At 52.3% G+C, this 19,069-nt stretch overlaps 1 protein-coding gene across 2 annotated transcripts; it reads right to left on the bottom strand.

Annotated features, from left to right (window-relative positions):
• Positions 1-1,718: 1,718 nt before the first annotated feature.
• Positions 1,719-12,294, bottom strand: CIDEA (cell death inducing DFFA like effector a). 2 transcript variants are annotated; one of them, XM_052660496.1, is made up of 6 exons: positions 12,228-12,294; positions 6,576-6,720; positions 5,577-5,723; positions 3,536-3,632; positions 2,865-3,046; positions 1,719-2,108 (listed from the first exon to the last, which is right to left on the bottom strand). In XM_052660496.1, the coding sequence occupies exons 1-6, from the start codon at positions 12,263-12,265 to the stop codon at positions 2,019-2,021; spliced, it is 699 nt and encodes a 232-aa protein (XP_052516456.1). In that variant the 5' UTR covers positions 12,266-12,294; the 3' UTR covers positions 1,719-2,018. The 2 variants fall into 2 exon arrangements, with proteins under 2 accessions (XP_052516456.1, XP_052516457.1); XM_052660497.1 differs by lacking the exon at positions 3,536-3,632.
• Between the last annotated feature and the right edge of the window lie 6,775 nt (positions 12,295-19,069).

Here is a 19,069-nt window from a genome sequence, read left to right as displayed (position 1 = left end):
GTTGGTGGGCCAGCACCCACAGCTCTGCTGACATGACCCGTTTCAGGTGCAGTGGGATTGATTGGGAAGTGATGAACAGGAGAACCATCCGGTGAGATGCTCCTTCCCCGGAGGGCTAGAGGTCGCAAGGCTTTCCTATCAGGTGAACACCCCACTCCCACCGCCCACTTCTGATGCAGCCGCCCCAGGCCGCCCTCCCCACCCTCTCATCTGGCTTCCGCTCAACAGAACAGCCGGCGAAGTGGTACCTCGAGGCCCCTGACTATTTTTATGCGGCCATCTGCATCCTGGGCCAGGCCTGGCGGGCAGCAGCAGCCCAAGGAATCCCACGGCAGGTGGTGACAGCCGGACAGCTGGGACTCGGCCCTGCCCGCGACTGTCCTGAGGATGCTGCAAATGTGTCGAGAGGACCGCTCAGGGCGACGTGGTGTCCGGCCCCCTCCACCTCTGCAGCCCTGAGGCCGGTCTGGGCGCTGGGGTGGGGTGGGTTGAGGGGAGAGCACGCGCCCACCGCCCACCCCCCCCACCCCCCCCCCCCCACCCCCGCCACACCTCTCCTAGAACAGCCCGGGAGCCCTGGACGTGGAGAGGAAAGGGCGCTGAGTCAGGCGGCGGCTGAGTCAAGGCACCGGGCGCTGAGTGAAAATTCCTTTTTTGGAAGTGAGGCCGTCCCTTTCCTGGAGGCCGAATCCCCGGGAAGTGACGCCGTCTCACCCGCGGAGGCAGCAGCGGCCCCTGGCGGAGGTGCTGGGAGCCGGGAGCCGTCTCGCCCCAGGAGGCCTGGGGACGCCCCTTTCGTCCGCCGGGACCTCGGGGAAGGGCTTTCAGCCGCGCTCCTTGTAAGGGAAGCGCGCAGCGAGCCCGCGGGCGGGGTGGCGTCTCCCTTATCAGCGAGAAGGATGAGACCCTGAAATGCCTGCGTTTTTGTCTTTTTTTTTTTTTGCTGAGTTTGAAAAAAGAGGCTGTGCTTCCAGGAATACGGCGGCAATTCCTTTACCTCTGCTCCTCCCCACATCGACACCGCCCCCCACCCCCGCCCAACCCATCCCGCCCCACCCCGGCCTGAGGTCCTGGCTGCTGGCCCGGCTGCTCCGCGTGTCAAGTGGAGAAAGGGTGGGAGTCAGGTCCGGTGGGCGGGGAGCAGGGGACGGAGGGGCTCTGGGATGCGATGGGAGGATGGGAGCGGGGCACGAGTCCGGGCCCAGGGGTATGACTGCGAGCGGGTCTGAGCTTCTGGAACGAGCCGTGGGTCTCCCACTGTCCTGAGCCTTCAGACAGGAGGGGGCCAGGCCTCCGAGCCAGCGGTTCTCAGGAGGAAAACCGCAGAATGAAGGCACCTGGCACGTGCGGGTCCCTTGGTCCAGCAGCACCCCCCAACCCCATTTCTTCCGGGAGCCGCACTAGCCCCTCCCAAACCACGTGATGGAGCCTGGGGCCCCACCTACCCTGATCAGGACTCATTTCCAGCAGCTTCGTGTTCAGGAAAGGCTGGTAGGGCAGCCTATTCTCCGAAGACTGAGGCCCGCAAGCTTTCCGGTCTCTGGGCTCATTAGGAGCCCGGTTAACCCCCCAGTAACGTCTGACCCTCCTGTTCCCGCGGCACCGGCTCCTGATAGAGACTTAAGAGCGATTGCCTTTGTTAGGGGAGAATTTCTGGTTGATTCAGCGTCTGTGAAACTTCCTGAGATGAAAGAGACAGGAGGAAGAAGTATGTGTATCATAGCAGCTTTCCTGATGGGTTTATTGTGGAGCTGAATGCACTGTGCAGCCCCTGGATCCTGCCATCCTAGCCCCCACCGCAGGTACCACCACCCCAGGGACCCCCGCCCAGTCCCTGATAGTCGCTTAGGCCCCTTTTCTTTCCTGAGCAGGTGATACTGGTGGGAACACAGCATTTTCTAAATTCATCCCCGAGAGGGACCGGCTGGGTCAAGGCTGGCTGACCTCCGAGTTGTGCCCCCTATCCACTCTTGATCCCTCTCCGAGGGCGCAAGCCAGGCACTGCCTGCTCCTCCGTTTCAGCCAGCACTCGGAGCATGTAGGTACCCATGTGGACAAGACACTGGCCAGTCACCTGGGCAGCGTGAGACAGGAACCGCAGCAGGCTCCTGCAAGAGAGGGAATCGGTGGTAACAGAACCATGTGTGCGAGTCCTCATCGAGGTTTGGGGGCTACTCTGCACAACCAGGAGCATCCCTGATCTCAGCAGTAAGGAATCTGCCTGCAAAAAAAAAAAAAAAAAAAGAATCTGCCTGCAGTGTAGGAGCCACAGGAGACTTGGGTTCAATCTCTGGATCAGGAAGATGCCCTGGAGAAGGAACAGGCTATCCACTCCAGCATTCTTGGGCTTCCCTGGTGGCTCAGGCAGTAAAGAATCGGCCTGCAATGCATGAGAACTGGGTTTGGTCCCTGGATTGGGAAGATCCCCTGGAGAAGGGCATGGTAACCCACTCCAGTATTCTTGGTTGGAGAATCCCATGGACAGAGGAACCTGGTGGGCTACAGTCCATGGGGTCACAAAGATTCAGACACAACTGAAATGACTTAGCACACACAGCACAACCAGGTCAGAATTTCCTTGGGTCTGGATTTAGCCCTCATTGCTGAGAAATAAGGTTTTAAATGCATGACCCTAGTTTTTAAAAGGAATTTGGTTCTTCTATTTCTTATACAGGGTTTTTGTTCCATTTTGGACTTAATGGTCTTTGGAGAAAACTATGTATTTTGGCTCAAGTTTCAGTTTTCTGAATAAGTTTGTGGTGTAACAAGTTTTTACGACAACACGAGTGCGAGTCGGGCCAGGGTCCAAGGGGCTGAGGAAGGGCAGTAGCTGTGTCCAGACCCTGCCTTCCCGGGTGCGTTACCTGAGCATGGCCTTGAACCCGGTGCAGTGGATGTCGTAGGACACGGAATACATCTCGTACATGGTGGCCTTCACATTGAGGCAGCCAATGACATCCTTGGGGCTCAGCTTGTACAAGTCGAAGGTGACTTTCGCGATGCCCCGTCTCTGAGGTGGCCAGCGGGCTGGGGTGTGGCTGCCAGCCTAAGGGTGGGGAGGGCAGAAGCTGCAGTGCATCCCAGCTGCCACCTGCAGGGCCTGCAGTGCTGGGTTTACCTGTCTGCTTAAAATCTGAGCGTGAATAAGCTGCTAACTATTTGAGGAATGTTTTCAGCCAATCAGGGTGCTTATGTGGCCACGGGGTCCAAACTCATAAGAAGTGACCTCCTCCAGCAGCTCTCTTCAGGGACTGGGGGTGAGTGTGGTGTGGCCTCAGAGTCCAGGGCTCAGTGGACAGTTGTGCCAGTGATCTGTGGTGGACACGCACTCACCCTGGTCCCCCAAGGCCACTGCGGCTGCCTGGTGATGTGGATGGGCCCATGACAGCAGGCATACTATTCTACCATATGAGAGGTGGCCACGGAAAATGCCAGAATCCTATGGCCAACGAGGGCTGGTGTGAGGGCCGTTCCCTGATTTCTAGTTTCTCCCCTGGAAGAAGGCTGACCTCTTGGGGACACTTAGCAGACTCACTCTCAGTCCGCTTGAGACCCTTGGGGTTGGGAGAAGCCAGAGACCTCTGAAATCCCAGGTTTATAAACAGCATTTTCACATGGTCTTCCTGCAGAAGCTTTGAGAAAAAACAGGAGAAAACTGTCCCAGGGCCATGTCCCAGGCACACCTCTGGTGGGTTTGCTGCACACACGGTCCTGCAGTGCACAGGATTCAAATAGAGGAACGACTTTCATAAACCTTGAGACACGAGAGTAGTTGGGGCTCTGAGTGTTAAATTCACTGACAAAAGTCTAGTATAAATTTGAAGTTAAACTGCAAACTCCCCTAAAAGCACCTAAACCCTTCTTGCTGGCGCCTCTCTTCTCTCCCCACCCCTCAACTTGGACACATGATGGTCCCAGCCCAGGAACTAACACACATGAGGTCCCGCTGCCTTGGAGGAGGTGCATCTATTGTTTAGGAAACGTTATTAAAAATTGACTCAAGGCAAGGGGTTCCGGACACAGCTCCTCTCTGAAGCATGAAAGTTTTGATCTCACTCTGCCAGCATCCTTGGTCTTGAGTCGGAATTGAGATGTCTCCCCAAACTCAGAATCTAACCATGGCGACAGGGGGGTGAGGTGGGGTGGGTGGTTAGGGGGAAGAGTTTCATCATTCCCCCACCCCACCCCCAAGATGCCTCAGGGGGATTGACTGGCACCAAAGCTTTGGACTGAGAAGGGAGACCCCTGGTGGATACTTCTGGGAAGTTCTGTCTAAGTCAAATCCAAGCAGCCTCGCTGAGAAACTCCTGCAAGTGGGGCAGGACCTCTGACCTCAAGAAGGAAGGCGGTCCAGACACGTAGGATCCCGTGTAAGACTCACATAAACCAGACTGTTACCAGATGGAGAAACATCCCGCCCCCAAGAACCGTCACTTTGGTGCCACTCTTGTCCACTGCCTCCTGTCACCACCCTGACTTGCAGCTCAGTGCCCACTGCTGTGCCCACCACATGGGGGCTTGTGGCAACCGACTCCCCCACTAAGTAGAAAAGCATCTCACAGAACAGACAGAAAAGACCCTTCCCCTCTGCATTAGTGTCCTGGGGCTTCTAGGACCAATGGCCACAAGCTGAGTGAGGATATAGACTGATGCTCTGACAGTTGTGGGGGCTGGGAATGCTGAATGAACTATGGGCTGTCCTGCTGGGGCTTCCTGTCCTGGCTCAAGAGCCACCCGTGTCCTTCAGCCCATGGCCCATCCTCCTGTCACTGCTCCCTGCTTCAGCCCTCACTGGCCCTCCTATGTCCCTCTTACAAGGACCTGTGATGACCACCCAATCAGGTAATCCAGGGTCATCACCCCTGTGAAAATCCTTAAGTCAATCACACCCGCCAACTCCCCTTTGCTATGTAAAGTGACAAGTTCCTGGGTTCTGGGGATGAGGATATGGGTCATGGGGGCTGGAGGGAGGAACCAGCTAGGTCATGAGCATCAGTTAATAATCTCTGTCCTGTTCCCATTTCCAGGGGATCTTCCTGACTCACAGATCAAAAACAGGTCTCCCACATTGCAGGCAGTTTCTTCACCATCTGAGCCACCAGGGAAGGTCAGTTAGGCATACAAAAAGATGTTTGAATATTGTGCTTTACATGTTTAGGTGTTTTATGGTGGGAATGTTTTTCAAGATTTATAATCTATAGTTTTCTCAGAAATAAAACCCTTTATGCCACTTCTTTGCTTGTCTAACTCACTGTGTTTACACCCTCACATACCTCCCTAATTTTACCGGCTGTGTCATCTCACTGCCTCCTGAGGTCCACGCCCTAACAGGGTCTTTAGCTCCTCACTGGCCAAAGCCTGACCCTCAGAATTACTGGGTCTAAATCACACAGTCCAGGTTTGCAAAGATGCCACGTTTCCTAGAAACACATAGAAGCATCCCTGGAAGGCAGCAGATCCAGTTACTGGATGAACACAGAGGAAGTATTCAGAAAGCAAGCTGGTCAACCCCAAGTGGGGACCACACTTACCCAGGTGAGCAGCCTACCCAGCGGCCGCCCAGATAACACACTTACCGGTGTCCATTTCTGCCCCTGCTCCAGGACCATGAGGTGTGTGTTGTCCCCCAGGGTCTGGAAGAACTCCTCTGTGTCCACCACAGTGCCATCCTCCTCCAGCACCAAGGTGACCAGTTGGCTGGCGACCACCAGTGCATCCAGGGTCTAGGTCAGACGGAACACACCAGCATCACCAGGTGAAGTGACTCTGTTTGGACCCATCAGTGGCATCCAGTAAGTCATGGTCCCCGAAGTGTTAGCTGATTTTAAGTATCTAAATGGTAAAGATGTACCTTGCCTGGTGTCTATAACTCAGGCTTTGCTTGGAAAAGAGAAGTTGAAAAGTTGAATGGACCTAACTTCTTCAGAGGTTTCAACATCGTGAGGTAAGGAATTACAGTGGACAATATTCAGTTACTAAAATGTCTTGCTTATTTGGACAAATAAAAAGAACGACCCTGTGTCCATGATGCTTAGAGAGCCGTGTCTCTGTCACTTCAGAGACAGCGTGTTGGATGCTCAGGTCCTGTCTCTGGTGAAAGTCTATGATTCTTTGTTATTTGGTGATTGAGGACACTGGTTTAGATTAAGAACAATTGGTCCCTGGCCTCTATAACCAAAACTAGATTTCCAAAGTTGTGCCTCCTATATTCTCCCTTGTCAAGAAACTGAAGTCACATTATCAAATGATGGTTGTTTCCTTATTTTTTAAAATTTATTTTTCTTTTCTTTTTCCTTTTGACCATACCACAGGGCTTGTGGGATCTTAGTTTCCTGACCAGGGATCAAACCCTGGCCCACAGCAGTGAAAGTTCAGAGTCCTACCCACTGGACCACCAACGAATTCCCAATTAATGGCTATTTTGAGGGCTCTCATCTCTGTACCTAAGTCCTGTATGGGACAGGAACACAGAAATGTTCCCTTTAACCCCAGCAGGCTCCCCCAAGCTCCCTGTCTTGCACTGATTTGTCCCCGAGACCCTGTGAGTTGGGGGCCCTCGTGGCTGATGGGGGTACCTTGCTGAGGAGCTCCTGCAGGCTACTGGCAATCACCCCTCGGCGGCTGCTCCGGTCATGGTTGGAGACACGGAAGGGGCGAGCGGGATGCATGAGGGGTGTGAACAGCACCTTCTTTGTCTGCGACCCCATAAATGTCAGGGGCCTGGAAAGGAAGGGTCAAGTGAAAGCCAACTGAGGTTAGTTTAAAGAGTCTTTAAAGAGAGGTTTAAAGTACGTAGAAATAAGACAAGGTTAATATTTGCACCTAAAGAAAGGAGTCAGTAGTTGGGGATGATTAAAAATTGTGTACCTGATACCCAAGAAACAAACAAATATGTAAAATTAACAAACACAGTATCATCACACCTGTTTTACCAGAACATTCAAAGCCCTCCCAGTAACTGAGAAGGAGAGGTGAAGGTACCAAACTCAAAGGAGAAATAAGGATAATATTCTGCAAACGTTGGCTTTAGAGTTGAAAAGCCTAAGTAAATGATTTCTTGAGGCCATGGAGCAGCTGAACAGACTTAAAGAATCAGGCACACATACAGTTATAGATTTGTACAGTAAGGCTAAGGAAGAAATGGCTACCCAGCCAGTATTCTTGCCTGGAAAATTCCATGGACAGAGAAGCCTGGTGCACTACAGTCCATGGAGTCACACTAAGTGGGACATGACTGAGTGATGAACACTTTCACTTTCATAGACACCTCTACATATGTCAGTCATTTATCTATCTATATTTTATATCTCCAGCTAGACTAGACTTTCCTTACAGACAAAGGTGACAATCTGGACTTGTGACTGGCATCTACAGTGCAGGCAGGGGGCAGTCAGGTGGGGCTGAGCCCATACCCTGTGGGATCAGGCACTGTCTCTGGGTAGATGGGGTCGAGACTGAGCTGAATCCTCGGACACCCCACTGGCATCTTAGAAATGCCTGGTGCTGTGTGGGAAGCCCCTACCCTCCCCTGACATGACGGAACCCGTGCCACAGCCTCTTTACCTAGACTGCCAGCAGTCTAGGATTTGGTCTGAAGCTTATTTGGCCGGCGTCAGGCTTGTGCCTTGTGACTGAAGGCATCTAAGCACCTGCCATGGCCAGCAGCATGTTGGCTTTTAAAATATATCAACTAATTTCATTATAACCTTACAAGGAAAGTATTACCTCATTTCTCAGGTAAGAAAGTCAAGGCTCAGAGTGATTTCTCAAGGTCATCCAATTAATAAAGAATCTTTCTGAACTTCATCTTAAGCAATAAACATCAACTGGAGCTGGTGAGGGAGAGCTGCCTGCCAGGAGGACAACCCTGGTTTCTCTCCAGGGTCACCACCCAGCCTGTGTCCAGCACAACAGCTGCAAGGGGACTGGGCCTGGTCTCTGGTCCCTATGCAGCTCTCCTCCAGACCAAGGCCAGCCCAGTGAGGGAGTCCAGGCCTGAGCCAACCCAGTGGAGGGCCTGGCACATGGCTTCTGGACCTCTGCCCCAGTTCCGGGGAATTACACAGGCTCCTCAGTTACACAACTCGACAACCAGGGGCCCACGTCTGCCAGGGTGATGCTGCAGGGAAGTTGCTTGGTGCCCTCCCTCCTGGGGAATGAGAGTAATCCACATGATGCTTTACAGCTGGAATCCAGCTCTGTTCTCAACCTGGTGGAGAACGAGCTTGCTGTAAGGAGCGAAGAAAGAAACAGGTTCACTGCCTGATCAGGACACAAGCTCACATCACAGCCGAGTGTGGGGGGTGGTGCTCAGGGCAGAGGGAAGGGTCGCCAGGGTTGGGGTGGGGGGAATGCCCTTCCCACCCTCCCGCCCCCTGGTGAAACCCTCCTCTAGTGCAGAAGAGCCCAGGGCCTGCAAGCAAGAGCCTCCCTCCCTCCAGACCCATTCCTTTGTTCCTGAGAACCGAAAGGCTCAGGCTCAACCGGAGAAATAGCAGGACAAAGTTCACGTCTTAGAACCTGGCCCTGGGGGATCAGTGCGCGCTGTGGGCCGGACAGCTCTGACCTAGTTAGTCAGGGCCTGAATCTCCTCATCTCTGCAGACGCTTGCACCTCTGTTAGCACCAGTGATCCACTGACCTTGCTCTGCCATCACAAAGCCCTCATTGTCTTCTAACTACTGACCAGATAAGCGCTGGCCTCCCTCCTCACTGCTCTGAGATCTCCAGTTGTGATAAAGGAGGACGCCCAGTTATTGCTGTCCTTAATCCTTACGTTTCCCAACTAAGAACTGGGTCAGTGTTGAGAAAAGGCTTAGGTACACCTAACAGGCTCAACCAACGCCAGGTGCTTACTCTGCCCCAGCTAAGTGGATAGTGGGCTCAACCAGCCACATGAACAAAGCAACACATTAATCCAACTCAGTCTGGTCCTCTTGGTGGGATCATTTGTGTCACTGGCCATCAAACAGCCCCGCCCCCTCCCCCAACCTCCTACAGTGACGTTGTCCCAGAAGCACTGAGAAGTCTTAGAATCCAGCTTCTGATGACACATCATGTTGGCCACCCTCTAATCCCCAGGAAGGTACAGGTGATCACATGAAACAGGAAGGGGAAAGGCTCAGGACACAGGAAAACAAGGAAACAGGTTCTTCAAGGAAATAATATTGTTTCAGGGAAATCAAGATAAGAGAAGTCAGATTTCATGGAAGGTTCTTGAAAACCGTGGAAGGGCACAGGTCCCAGAACTGAAGGGACAGGGAAGTCTACCTTTTCCAGGAGGGACTGATGGAGACCTTAACACACACAAGTGGGAAATAGAGCAACAGGCACTGGCTGACCATGAATGTGAACTCCACTACAAAGCTGGGCCTCCAGGTCATAAGATGGTGCCTTTCTAGGCTGCCCTCTGAACTGGTGTTTATTCTAGAAGTGCTGGGGGAGAGCAGGGGGCCCAGGAACAGGTTGTCAGGTGGACAAGGAGGGTCCATGGGAAGTGATAAAGCTCAGACAGATCCTGTGCCCACAGTCAGGTGACAGGACGATGCTGGAAGGAAAGTGCGACCCCAGCTGTGGGATGGCAGAGAAGGGACAGGCCTTGGAAAGCATCCATCAGGCCTGGCGGGGCCTCCAAGAGCTGCAGGGACAGCAGGTGAGGGACAGTTTTTGGGGGTGGGGGGGTCTCACTGCAGCAGGAAGCAGAGCAGTATTGGCCCCAAAGAGGCTTCCTGCCCTCCAGCGATGCCTGGCCAGTGACAAGTAACATATGGGACATGGGGCCCCACTGGGAGCTCCCTGGCGGGACTGTGGCCATTCCTACTATGCCTTGAGCCCTGCCCCTGCCCCCACTCTGGGGAAAAAATGCTTGGCTAGAAAACACATCCAGCACATGGCCGTGAAGTCTCTGTACACTTTGAATGTTATTAACATAAGAGTTTAGACCACAAAGGAGTAAGCATCAGTAACCATAGAAAAGTCAATTCCTCCCTTAGGTTTCCTACAAGACTGGTCAAATTTGTCCCAAAGGGCAGCTATTCAAAACCTAGAGTTATTTGTTCAAGGAAAGAGTACCAAACAGCTACTCTGCACAAAGTGTGATGGAGATGAGCTCTGTAACTATCTCAGTGTGTGTGTTATCGCTGCCAGGACACAAAGTCAGAGCAGGCTGTGTCTGCGACAACACACACTGTGGGGATGGACATCCTGGGCATCTGGAGCCGAGCCAGGAGACCTTCCATTATCACCAAGGCCTCCTGATCACAGACAATGGACAAACTAATGACTGGGTTAAGATCATTGCTTACCTGCATCTGATGTTAAAAAAAGACATTAGGTTCCTGCCTTGGCAACATGCAGGTACTTACTAACAAAAGACAGAGTTAGGAAAACTCTACCAGGACCACTGAGAGGCGACAGAAGTCCAGCAGTCACCTTGCCTGCCAGGGGGTCTCATGCAGCCTGGATATAGCTTTAAGGAAGGCAGAGAAAGTTTTCCTTTCAGCAAGTGTTACAGGTGGGCAGAAGCAGGTGGGGTCCCATGAATGGAGCAGCTCAGCATGGAAGCAGGACCTGGAGACAGTGTGTCCCCAGGGTGGTCCTCCGCCCAGAGCCCCGCACTCAGGGCTGGCTAAGCAGATCAGTCCTTCCGCATGAGATCATCTGCACAGTAACTGCAGAAGCAAGTCTTCAGAAGCAAGTCCTTCCTCCTCACACAGACGTCTTGGGTTTGGGATTGACACTGTAGGGTCAGGTGCAAGGGCAAGGGCAGCCTTAATCTTGCAGGTCTTGCCTTGTCCTCCTGTTCAGGCCACACCAGCCAGGAACTGATGCTCCTGTCATCCTTACAACTTGGCTCACCAGCTCAGTGCCCAGAGGACGTCAGAGAGCTCCTTGAGAGAAACGCTTGGAGGATGCACTCCAAGCCATCAGCTTTTGTTACCCCAGGAGTGGGATTGGGGGTGGGGGAGGGTTGTGAGTGGAGTTGGAGGAAGAGGAAGAAATGAGGAAAAAACCCAGGGCCCTTCCTTTAGGTCTAAACCACATGAGTGAAGAGGCATGAAAAAATCTGTCTCTCACCTTCCTGGGGTCCCAGTTTTAAACAGACAGCCCCAGCCAGACAGCTCCCCTTCCATTGTGGCAGCTCTCTAACCCTGGGTATGTCAGGAAGCCCCCTTTAAAGACCCAGGTTCAGAAGCTCACAGATCACACTACCCCCTCACCCACCCAATCCCTCCACCCCAGTCACCTGGGAAAACCTGCATTATATGTACACCTATGGCTGATTCATGTTAATATTTGACACAAAACAGCAAAATTCTGTAAAGCAATTATCCTTCAATTTAAAAATAAATTAAAAAAAAAGCATTCAAGGGATTCTCCGCGCCTTTTGACGATCTTCAGAGAAGCATGCTGCTGCTGCTGCTGCTGCTAAGTGGCTTCAGTCGTGTCCGACTTTGTGCGACCCCAGAGACGGCAGCCCACCAGGCTGCTCCGTCCCTGGGATTCTCCAGGCAAGAACACTGGAGTGGGTTGCCATTTCCCTCCCTTAAATCTACAGTCACTGCCACCAGGATCATCAGGATTTTACAGAGGAGGAGTGGGTTGGGTTTTTGGACGTTAAGACGAACCCAAGAAGGAAAAGTGATGCGGGGCCTCGGTCACCGGGAGTGGGAGGCGGGTGAGGAGGCCCCGCAGTCCGCCGGCACCTCTACCACTGTCCCGCATCCCCTGCCCCGGCCCCGGCTGCAGCGTCACTACTTCCCCCCAAACCCGAGAGTTCAGCCAGCGCCATCAGGTAGTGCCGGAGCCCGCGTGGCCCTGAGGAGTGAACTGGCCACCCCAAAGCCGTCCAGCGTCCCACCGGAGCCCCTCGTCTAGCCCTGGCTCCCGCCACGGTCGGGGACCCGGAGCAGCCTGGCCCCCCGCGCGCCGGGGGTCTCCTAGGTCTCGCTTCGTCTGCTCCCGTGGCGGCAAGAGATGCGGCTCGGGCACTCACCGCGTTCACCTGTTCCCGGAGCCCGCGCACCTGGGGGCCGCACCTGGCGCTGGGGGCGGTCGGAGACTCGGGAGGGGACGCGCGCGGGCTGGGGGCGCAGGGCCGCGCAGAGGGACGCGGGAAGCAGACGGGCACGGGGCGTAGGGGGGGGGGCGGGGAGACGAGGGGCCCCGAGGCGGTGGGAGCGCCAGGGGGATGCGAGGCGCCGGGGCGCAAACCAGCGCGGCACTCGCCTGAGCAGGGCTCCGGCGCAGTCCCGGGCGGTCTCCATAGCTCAGTCCGGTCAGTCCCCGCCCGGCCGGCCTCCCGGCGCTCAGGCCTCTTAAAGCGCCACCGCTCGCCCCGCCCAGGTCCACGCCCCTCGGGCTGCGGAGCTTGGCACCGGCAACCATTCCGCCGCCAACCCGGAGCCCAGCCATTCTCCGGGCCTTCGAGGGTCGCCGGTTGGCCTGTCGGATGGGTCAGTAGGGACATTGCCACGCCGGCAGCGCAGCCTCTGCAGTGGAGGGGCGGGTGCGGCCTAGGATGTGGGACACCGGTCGTGGGAAGGGATGCTCTGCCGGAAGGGGTCAGACCTCAGAGGGGCCGGGCTGTCAGCTGTTCCCTCTCTGAATTGCGAAGCCGACTCTCTAGAGCGGGTTAGGGGTTGGGGCACTTGGCCCTGACCCTTCGGAAGGAGAAACCCGGCTGACACTGTCCAGCGCCGCCTGCACTCGGGGTGACTGGCCCCCGTCGGCGCGCTGCCCGCCGGGCCGCGCGGAGTCGGCTCCCAGAGCGCTGTGGCCTGACCTCTGTGGCCTGACTGACCTCTGCCTCGGTCCGGACTCACGTGACCTGCACAGCTGGCCCTGCTGCCTGAGTTCCTACTCCTCCTCTTCCTCCTCCGTCCTGCCCCGATGCTCATGATGTCACCGAGGCAAGTGCGGGGCCAAAAGCAATCTCTTTCCAGAGTCCTGGCATCCCCGGGACCTGCGGGGTTCCAGCGGTGGCCGGCATCGGCATCGGGGGTTCGGGCCCAGAGCCCCATCTGGATCCGCCCCCTGCCAGTTGCCTGAATGTTGTATACCCCTCACAACTCATGTACTGACCTCCTAATGGCCAGTGTGCTAGCTTTAGAAGGTGGGCCTGGGTGGGGGGTGGGTGCTGGGGTTATGAGGCCAGTTACCCCATGGATGGGGTTACTGTCCTTATAAGAGAGCTCCCTCACCCCTTCTGCCTCCTGAGGACACAGGGAAGGGACTGTCTGCCGTGAACCAGGAGGCGGTGTCACCAGAACTGGGCCCTGCTTCCAGCCTCCAGAACCTTGGGCAATAAAACTCTGTTGTTCATAATAAACCACGGGTGTCCAGCACTCTGTCAGAGCAGCCTGGACACGCAGCTTGATAATGAGACAGTGGGTCCAATCAGTTCAATTCAACTTGCCTCTAAAAAAAGTTTTATTGCAAAAAATTTCAAATATTAAGATGTATAGAAAGAACATGCCATGAGCATCTTTATACATAGTGCCTGGATTCAGCCACCCTTTAATATTTTGACATAATTGCTTGTTTTTTATCTGTATGTTTATTTGAACCCCAAATGCTTCAACTTGCATCTCTGAAGAAACCAGAACATTGTTACACATAACAGTGATGTTTCCTCTCTGAAAGAAATGACTCCCAACTGCACCTGATGTTCAGTCTACAATTAAGCTCCCCAGGCCACTGTTGCCTTGTGCATATACACGGCCTCCATGCCTGAGCCCGGGTGTGTCGGGCCCAGGCTGGAGCAGTGAGGGTCAAGTTCACAGGAGACTCGTACATGGAACTAGCCAGTGAGTAGCTCACTGAGTCACTCCCAGGGCCTCGAGGGTGAAGGCTTGTTAGTGAGCGAATGAGTGAACAAGATGCTATGGCAGCAGCAACACCTGAAGGCCTATTTCAAAGGGGGCAAAGGTGTGAATTCTACCTTAAAGTGTCCTGGAAGGGACTTTGGAGCTGGGGCCAGGTGAGGGTGGGGAGCTGTGTGTGGTGGGGGCTGTTCTGTGCTGTTTTAGGAAGGGCAGAGGCACACCAGGACATGGAGGGTGTGGGGGGATCTGGAGGAGCCAGGGTCAGGGAGTGCCCACCGGGAAGCCACGTTGGGGAGAATCTGCACAGCAGTGCCATGGACGAGGCCTCACCCCACTCACACCTACAATCTAGTGGCAGCCAAGGAAGGCAGGTCCGGGAGCCGGGCAGGCTTCTCTGTGTAGTGGGAACTCTGCACACAGAAGAACCACAGCCAGGAGGGGTGGAGCTGGCCCCGGGTGCCAGCCCTGCCGCTGGGTGGGGTGAGGTCCTGGACTGGCCATCCCGTCTGCCCGGTGCCTGACTGGGAGAAAGCAGGACAGGCTGTATGTAAGGCCACAGAGGCAGGAGGTTGTGCAACAGCCCTCAGTCGAGACAACTGTCTCCCCAACTGGACTAGGAGCAAAAGTCCTCCTCTTCCAGACTGGACTTTGCGATCTCATGGAGTCTGTGTAGCCAGTGTGAAGACCCCGGGGTTGACTTACAACTCATGCCCATGACGCTCACTGAGACCTTGGAGCAGTGGTTCTCACCCTTTGGGGGCTCCAGACCCTTAAATATAGTATCAATGGAAACTGCAGCGTCTCCTCAGAAATGCCTATACCCAGGCCCTCTGAGGGGTCCACGGGCCGAGAAGCCCCTCTTTGGGGACCGGGATTCATCTACCCCCTACCCCCGGGCCTGCCCCGCCCCCCACCCACCTTACTCTCCTATCCCTGTGGTTGTGTCATTCCTGGGTGTGGATGTTTCCTTTTCTCCCAAATGTAGGAACAAAGGTGATGTGTTTTTCTGCTGACTTCTCTGCAGAGAAAGGGCCCAGAGAAGGCTGTGTTTTGGGGCTAATTCCTGGTCTTTCCCAAGTGGGCAGAAGGGCAGAGCAGAGCAGGGCCAGCACCGCCATAACACGTGTACACAAACTGGTGCTGGGCGCTTCCCACAAAGGTCTCAGCGAAACTTTAACTCTGTAAGTAAAACACAAAGACCTTGTCGTTGTGAGGTGTTTATATTAAAACCTTACAGATAAGGTGAGGTCTTCCCAGGCCACTGTCACCAGTTCTGCCCGCCTCCTCACTTACCTGAGTCCTGCCATGGGATCATTTCTATGAGTGTCACTGCATGTGGTCTGTTTACACAGATGGTACTGTATTACACGTATTATATGCAGTGTTGTGCTTCACACCTCAGTCATATCTAATGCACACTGATCGACTTCAGACTCTTAACGCTGCATACATATCAGAGCACGTAGATAACACGTTGTATTCAACATTTCCCCTTGACGAATATTGAGCCCTTTCCCTTTGTTCTTGTGTATAAACAGCACTGAACTAAGCATATGTCTTTCCAAAGTCGGGCAGCCCAAGCCTGCTTGCAGCATGGGCCAGACAGAAAGGATTAGTGTGAAAGGACTGTTTTGACTGTTCAGGAAGATTTATTGATACATTAGAGCAGTCAATGGAGTCCGTGTTTGCAGATCTCACTTTGTGAATTCCTAAGCACTCACTGGGCTTCCCAGGTGGCTCTAGTGGTAAAGAATCCCCTGCCAATGCAGGAGACGTAAGAGAGGCAGATTGGATCCCTGGGTCGGGAAGATCCCCTGGAGGAGGGCATGGCAACCCACTCCAGTGTTCTTGTCTGGAGAATCCCATGGACAGAGGAACCTGGTAGACTACAGTCCATAGCGTTGCAAAGAAATTGAACACGACTGAAGCAACTTAGCATACAGGCATGCAAGCACTCATTAAACAATGTGTCTTGATTTAGAGGTCAAAAATTCAGAAAGAGGGCGGCTTTCATAAAAAGCCAAATTGTGTTAATGGGTCTGAACCTGCTCTGCGTCGTTATGGGAGCACCCAGGATGCCACCTTCCTCTTTATCACTGAAGCCAGCCTTCGAGAGTGGGATCTCCATGTGAGCAGATGATGTTAAACCTCCTGACAAAGATAAAGAAGAAGGGCAGCAGGAACACAGCTGTCTGCAGACTGTATTCAGCAGACATACAACATGCAGTGTTTTATTTTTATTTTTTGCTTTTAAAGAAACTGTATCCAAATTATTAGCGTCCTGAGCCCCCACACCTTTTTCTTATAAAATTTGCAATTTTGAAACTCGTTTGGCCTGAGTGTGTACGTGCTAAGTCACTTCCGTCTTGTCCAACTCTTTGTAACCCCATGGATTGTAGTCGGTCAGGCCTCTCTGTCCATGGTATTTCCCAGGCAAGAATACTGGAGTGGATTCCTTCCCCAGGGCATCCTCCTGACCCAGGAATCGAACCTGCGTCTCCTGCGTCTCCTGCATTGGCAGGTGGGTTCTTTACCACTAGCGCCACCTGGGAAGCCCATTTGGCATATAGATCCCATGAACTGGTCAATAAATATTGCCAAAAAGACAAAGAAAAAAGCTTATCACTTCTGCGTAAATTTAAAACTCAGTCATCCAATCACTTCTATTAGGTGATGGGGGAGGACAGACCTAAATCAGGCCTGTCAAGTGTTCTTAGGCGTGGCTTGTAATGCCTTAGGTGGATTCTTAGAAGGAGCAAGGAATCATTCATAATAGCAGACCGTGCTTTGCACCTGTGACACACACACACACACACACACACACACTCACACTCATACATGGGCCCCCATCAGCACCTCCAGGGTGGGTCACACAAAACCTATCATAAGTTGCTCTAAAACTATTAGCAGCTTTTGCCTCACTGGGGACATGAAAGACAGAGGCAGAAAGGAAATTTAATTTTTATCTATTAGCTTTTTGGCACAATGTGAATTTTGTACCTTTTAACTTAAACCACATGTATGAATTACTAATTCAAATATTAACTGGTCAGTTATTTTAAAAAAGTAGTTCAGAATGCTCTTCAGTTGCTTCTGTGTAAATATACAGACTTAATTATGGAGGATTCTTAAAAGAAGAGAAACACCAACAGAGGGGCCAATCCAACTCCACTGACATGGCTAAAGTATCAAAAACAGAAAACCAAAAAATCGATAGAAAATAACAGAGGTTGACAAGAATGTGAAGAAATCAGAAGCTTCATACTTGGCTGGGGGATGTATCATGGTGCAGCTGCTATGGAAACAGACCTGGCAAGTTTCTCACAAAGTTAGACAGAGTTACCATGTGCTCCAGCAATCCCATTCCTAGATATACACTCCCCCCACCCAAAAAAAAAAGTCAAAAACATATATTCACACAGAAATCTGTACATGATTATTTTTGCAGTGTTACCCAAAATCACAAAAAGTGGAAATGTAATAAAAATATCCATCAGCTGATGAATGGATAAACAGAATGTGCTATATCCATACAATGGACCTGTTCGCAGCTACAGAATAAAGGACGGACACCTGTTGGAAGATGAACCAACCTTGAACACATTGTTCAAAGTGAAGGAAGCCAGAAATGTCCAGAACTGTCAAGGCCATAGAGAAAAAAATAGATCTGTAGTTGCCTGGGGCTGGGAGAAGACGGGTGGGGAGTGATGGCTGATGGTTCAGGGGTTTCTTTCTGGGGTCATGAATGTTCTGAATCAGATAGTAGTGATGGTAATACAGCCTGGTGAATACCTGAAATTCCCTTATGGCTTAGCTGGTAAAGAATCTGCCTGCAATGTGGGAGACCTGAGTTCGATCCTTGGGTTGGGAAGATCCCCTAGAGAAGGGAAAGGCTACCCACTTCAGTATTCTGGCCTGGAGAATTCCATGGACTGTATAGTCCATGGGGTTGCAAAGAGTCGGACATGACTGAGCAACTTTGACTGAACTGTAAATTTTAAAACTGAGACTTTTATTGTATGTGAATTACACCTGAACTAAAAGAAAAGAAACAAAACCTTACAACTAACATGATACTTATAGTCAAAGACTGGAATAGTCAACACTCAAAAACTGAACACACCAGAGCGGTGGAATTTATTGTATGCAACTATGCCTAAATACAAAATGATGTAAAGATATAAAATACATAAATAATGCTGCAAAAAGAACAGTAAGACCAGTAGGCATCATATTTTAAAAGTAATTTTAAAATATTTTAATTGTGGTAAAACACATAACACAGAATTTACCATCTAAACCATTTTAAGTATACCATTCAGTACTGTTAAGTATATTTACTGATATGTTGTATATTTAAATACTGTATATTTAGTTATATACTGTTAAGTACATCTATGCTCATGCAATAGATCTGCATGTTTCATCTTGCACAATGGAATCTCCATACACTTTACTCTTTTTTAATAAAACAATTCTATTGAAATAGAGTTGACCCATACCCTTCAACGGAGAAGGCAATGGCAACCCACTCCAGTACTCTTGCCTGGAAAATCCCATGGACAGAGAAGCCTGGTAGGCTACAGTCCATGGGGTCACGAAGAGTCAGACACGACTGAGTGACTTCACTTTCACAACGGAGAAGGCAGTGGCAACCCACTTCAGTGTTCTTGCCTGGAGAATCCCAGGGATGGGGGAGCCTGGTGGGCTGCCGTTTATGGGGTCGCACACGACTGAAGCGACTTAGCAGCAGCAGCAGCATACCCTTCAAACAATAAATCCCTCATCCCTCTCTGAGGCCCCGGGGCCTACTTCTGTGTCCATGAGCTTGACTGCTCTGTCACTCGGTGTTGCTCCTTTTGTGTCCGCTGGCTTCACTGAGCAGAATGTTCATCCACCTGGTGGCAGGTGGCAGGATCCCCTTCCTTCTTAGGCTGAATACCATCCTGACCATGTGGATGGACCACATTCCATTCATCCATCGGTTGTCAATGGACATTGGGGTGGCTCCCCTCTCCTGGCAACTGTGAACAATGCCACTGGGGACACAGGTGGACAGATCTGGCAACATGGTTTTTAAAAATGTAAAGCCAGGTGGCCCAGGCCTTTTCCTTCCTTTTCTGCAATGACCTCATTGCCAACTAGAAGTCTGTTGCAGCCAGAGCAGAAACAGGGTACCCACACCAGCATCAAGCTGTGGCAGTGACCCAGGTGAGTAGAAACTCAGGCTTTTCTCCAAGTCGA

The sequence above is a fragment of the Budorcas taxicolor genome, chromosome 22 (assembly GCF_023091745.1).
Source record: "Budorcas taxicolor isolate Tak-1 chromosome 22, Takin1.1, whole genome shotgun sequence".
In the NCBI taxonomy this organism is placed as follows: domain Eukaryota; kingdom Metazoa; phylum Chordata; class Mammalia; order Artiodactyla; family Bovidae; genus Budorcas; species Budorcas taxicolor.
Note: the sequence above shows the minus strand (reverse complement) of the source record. Positions and strands in the feature narration are given on the sequence as shown.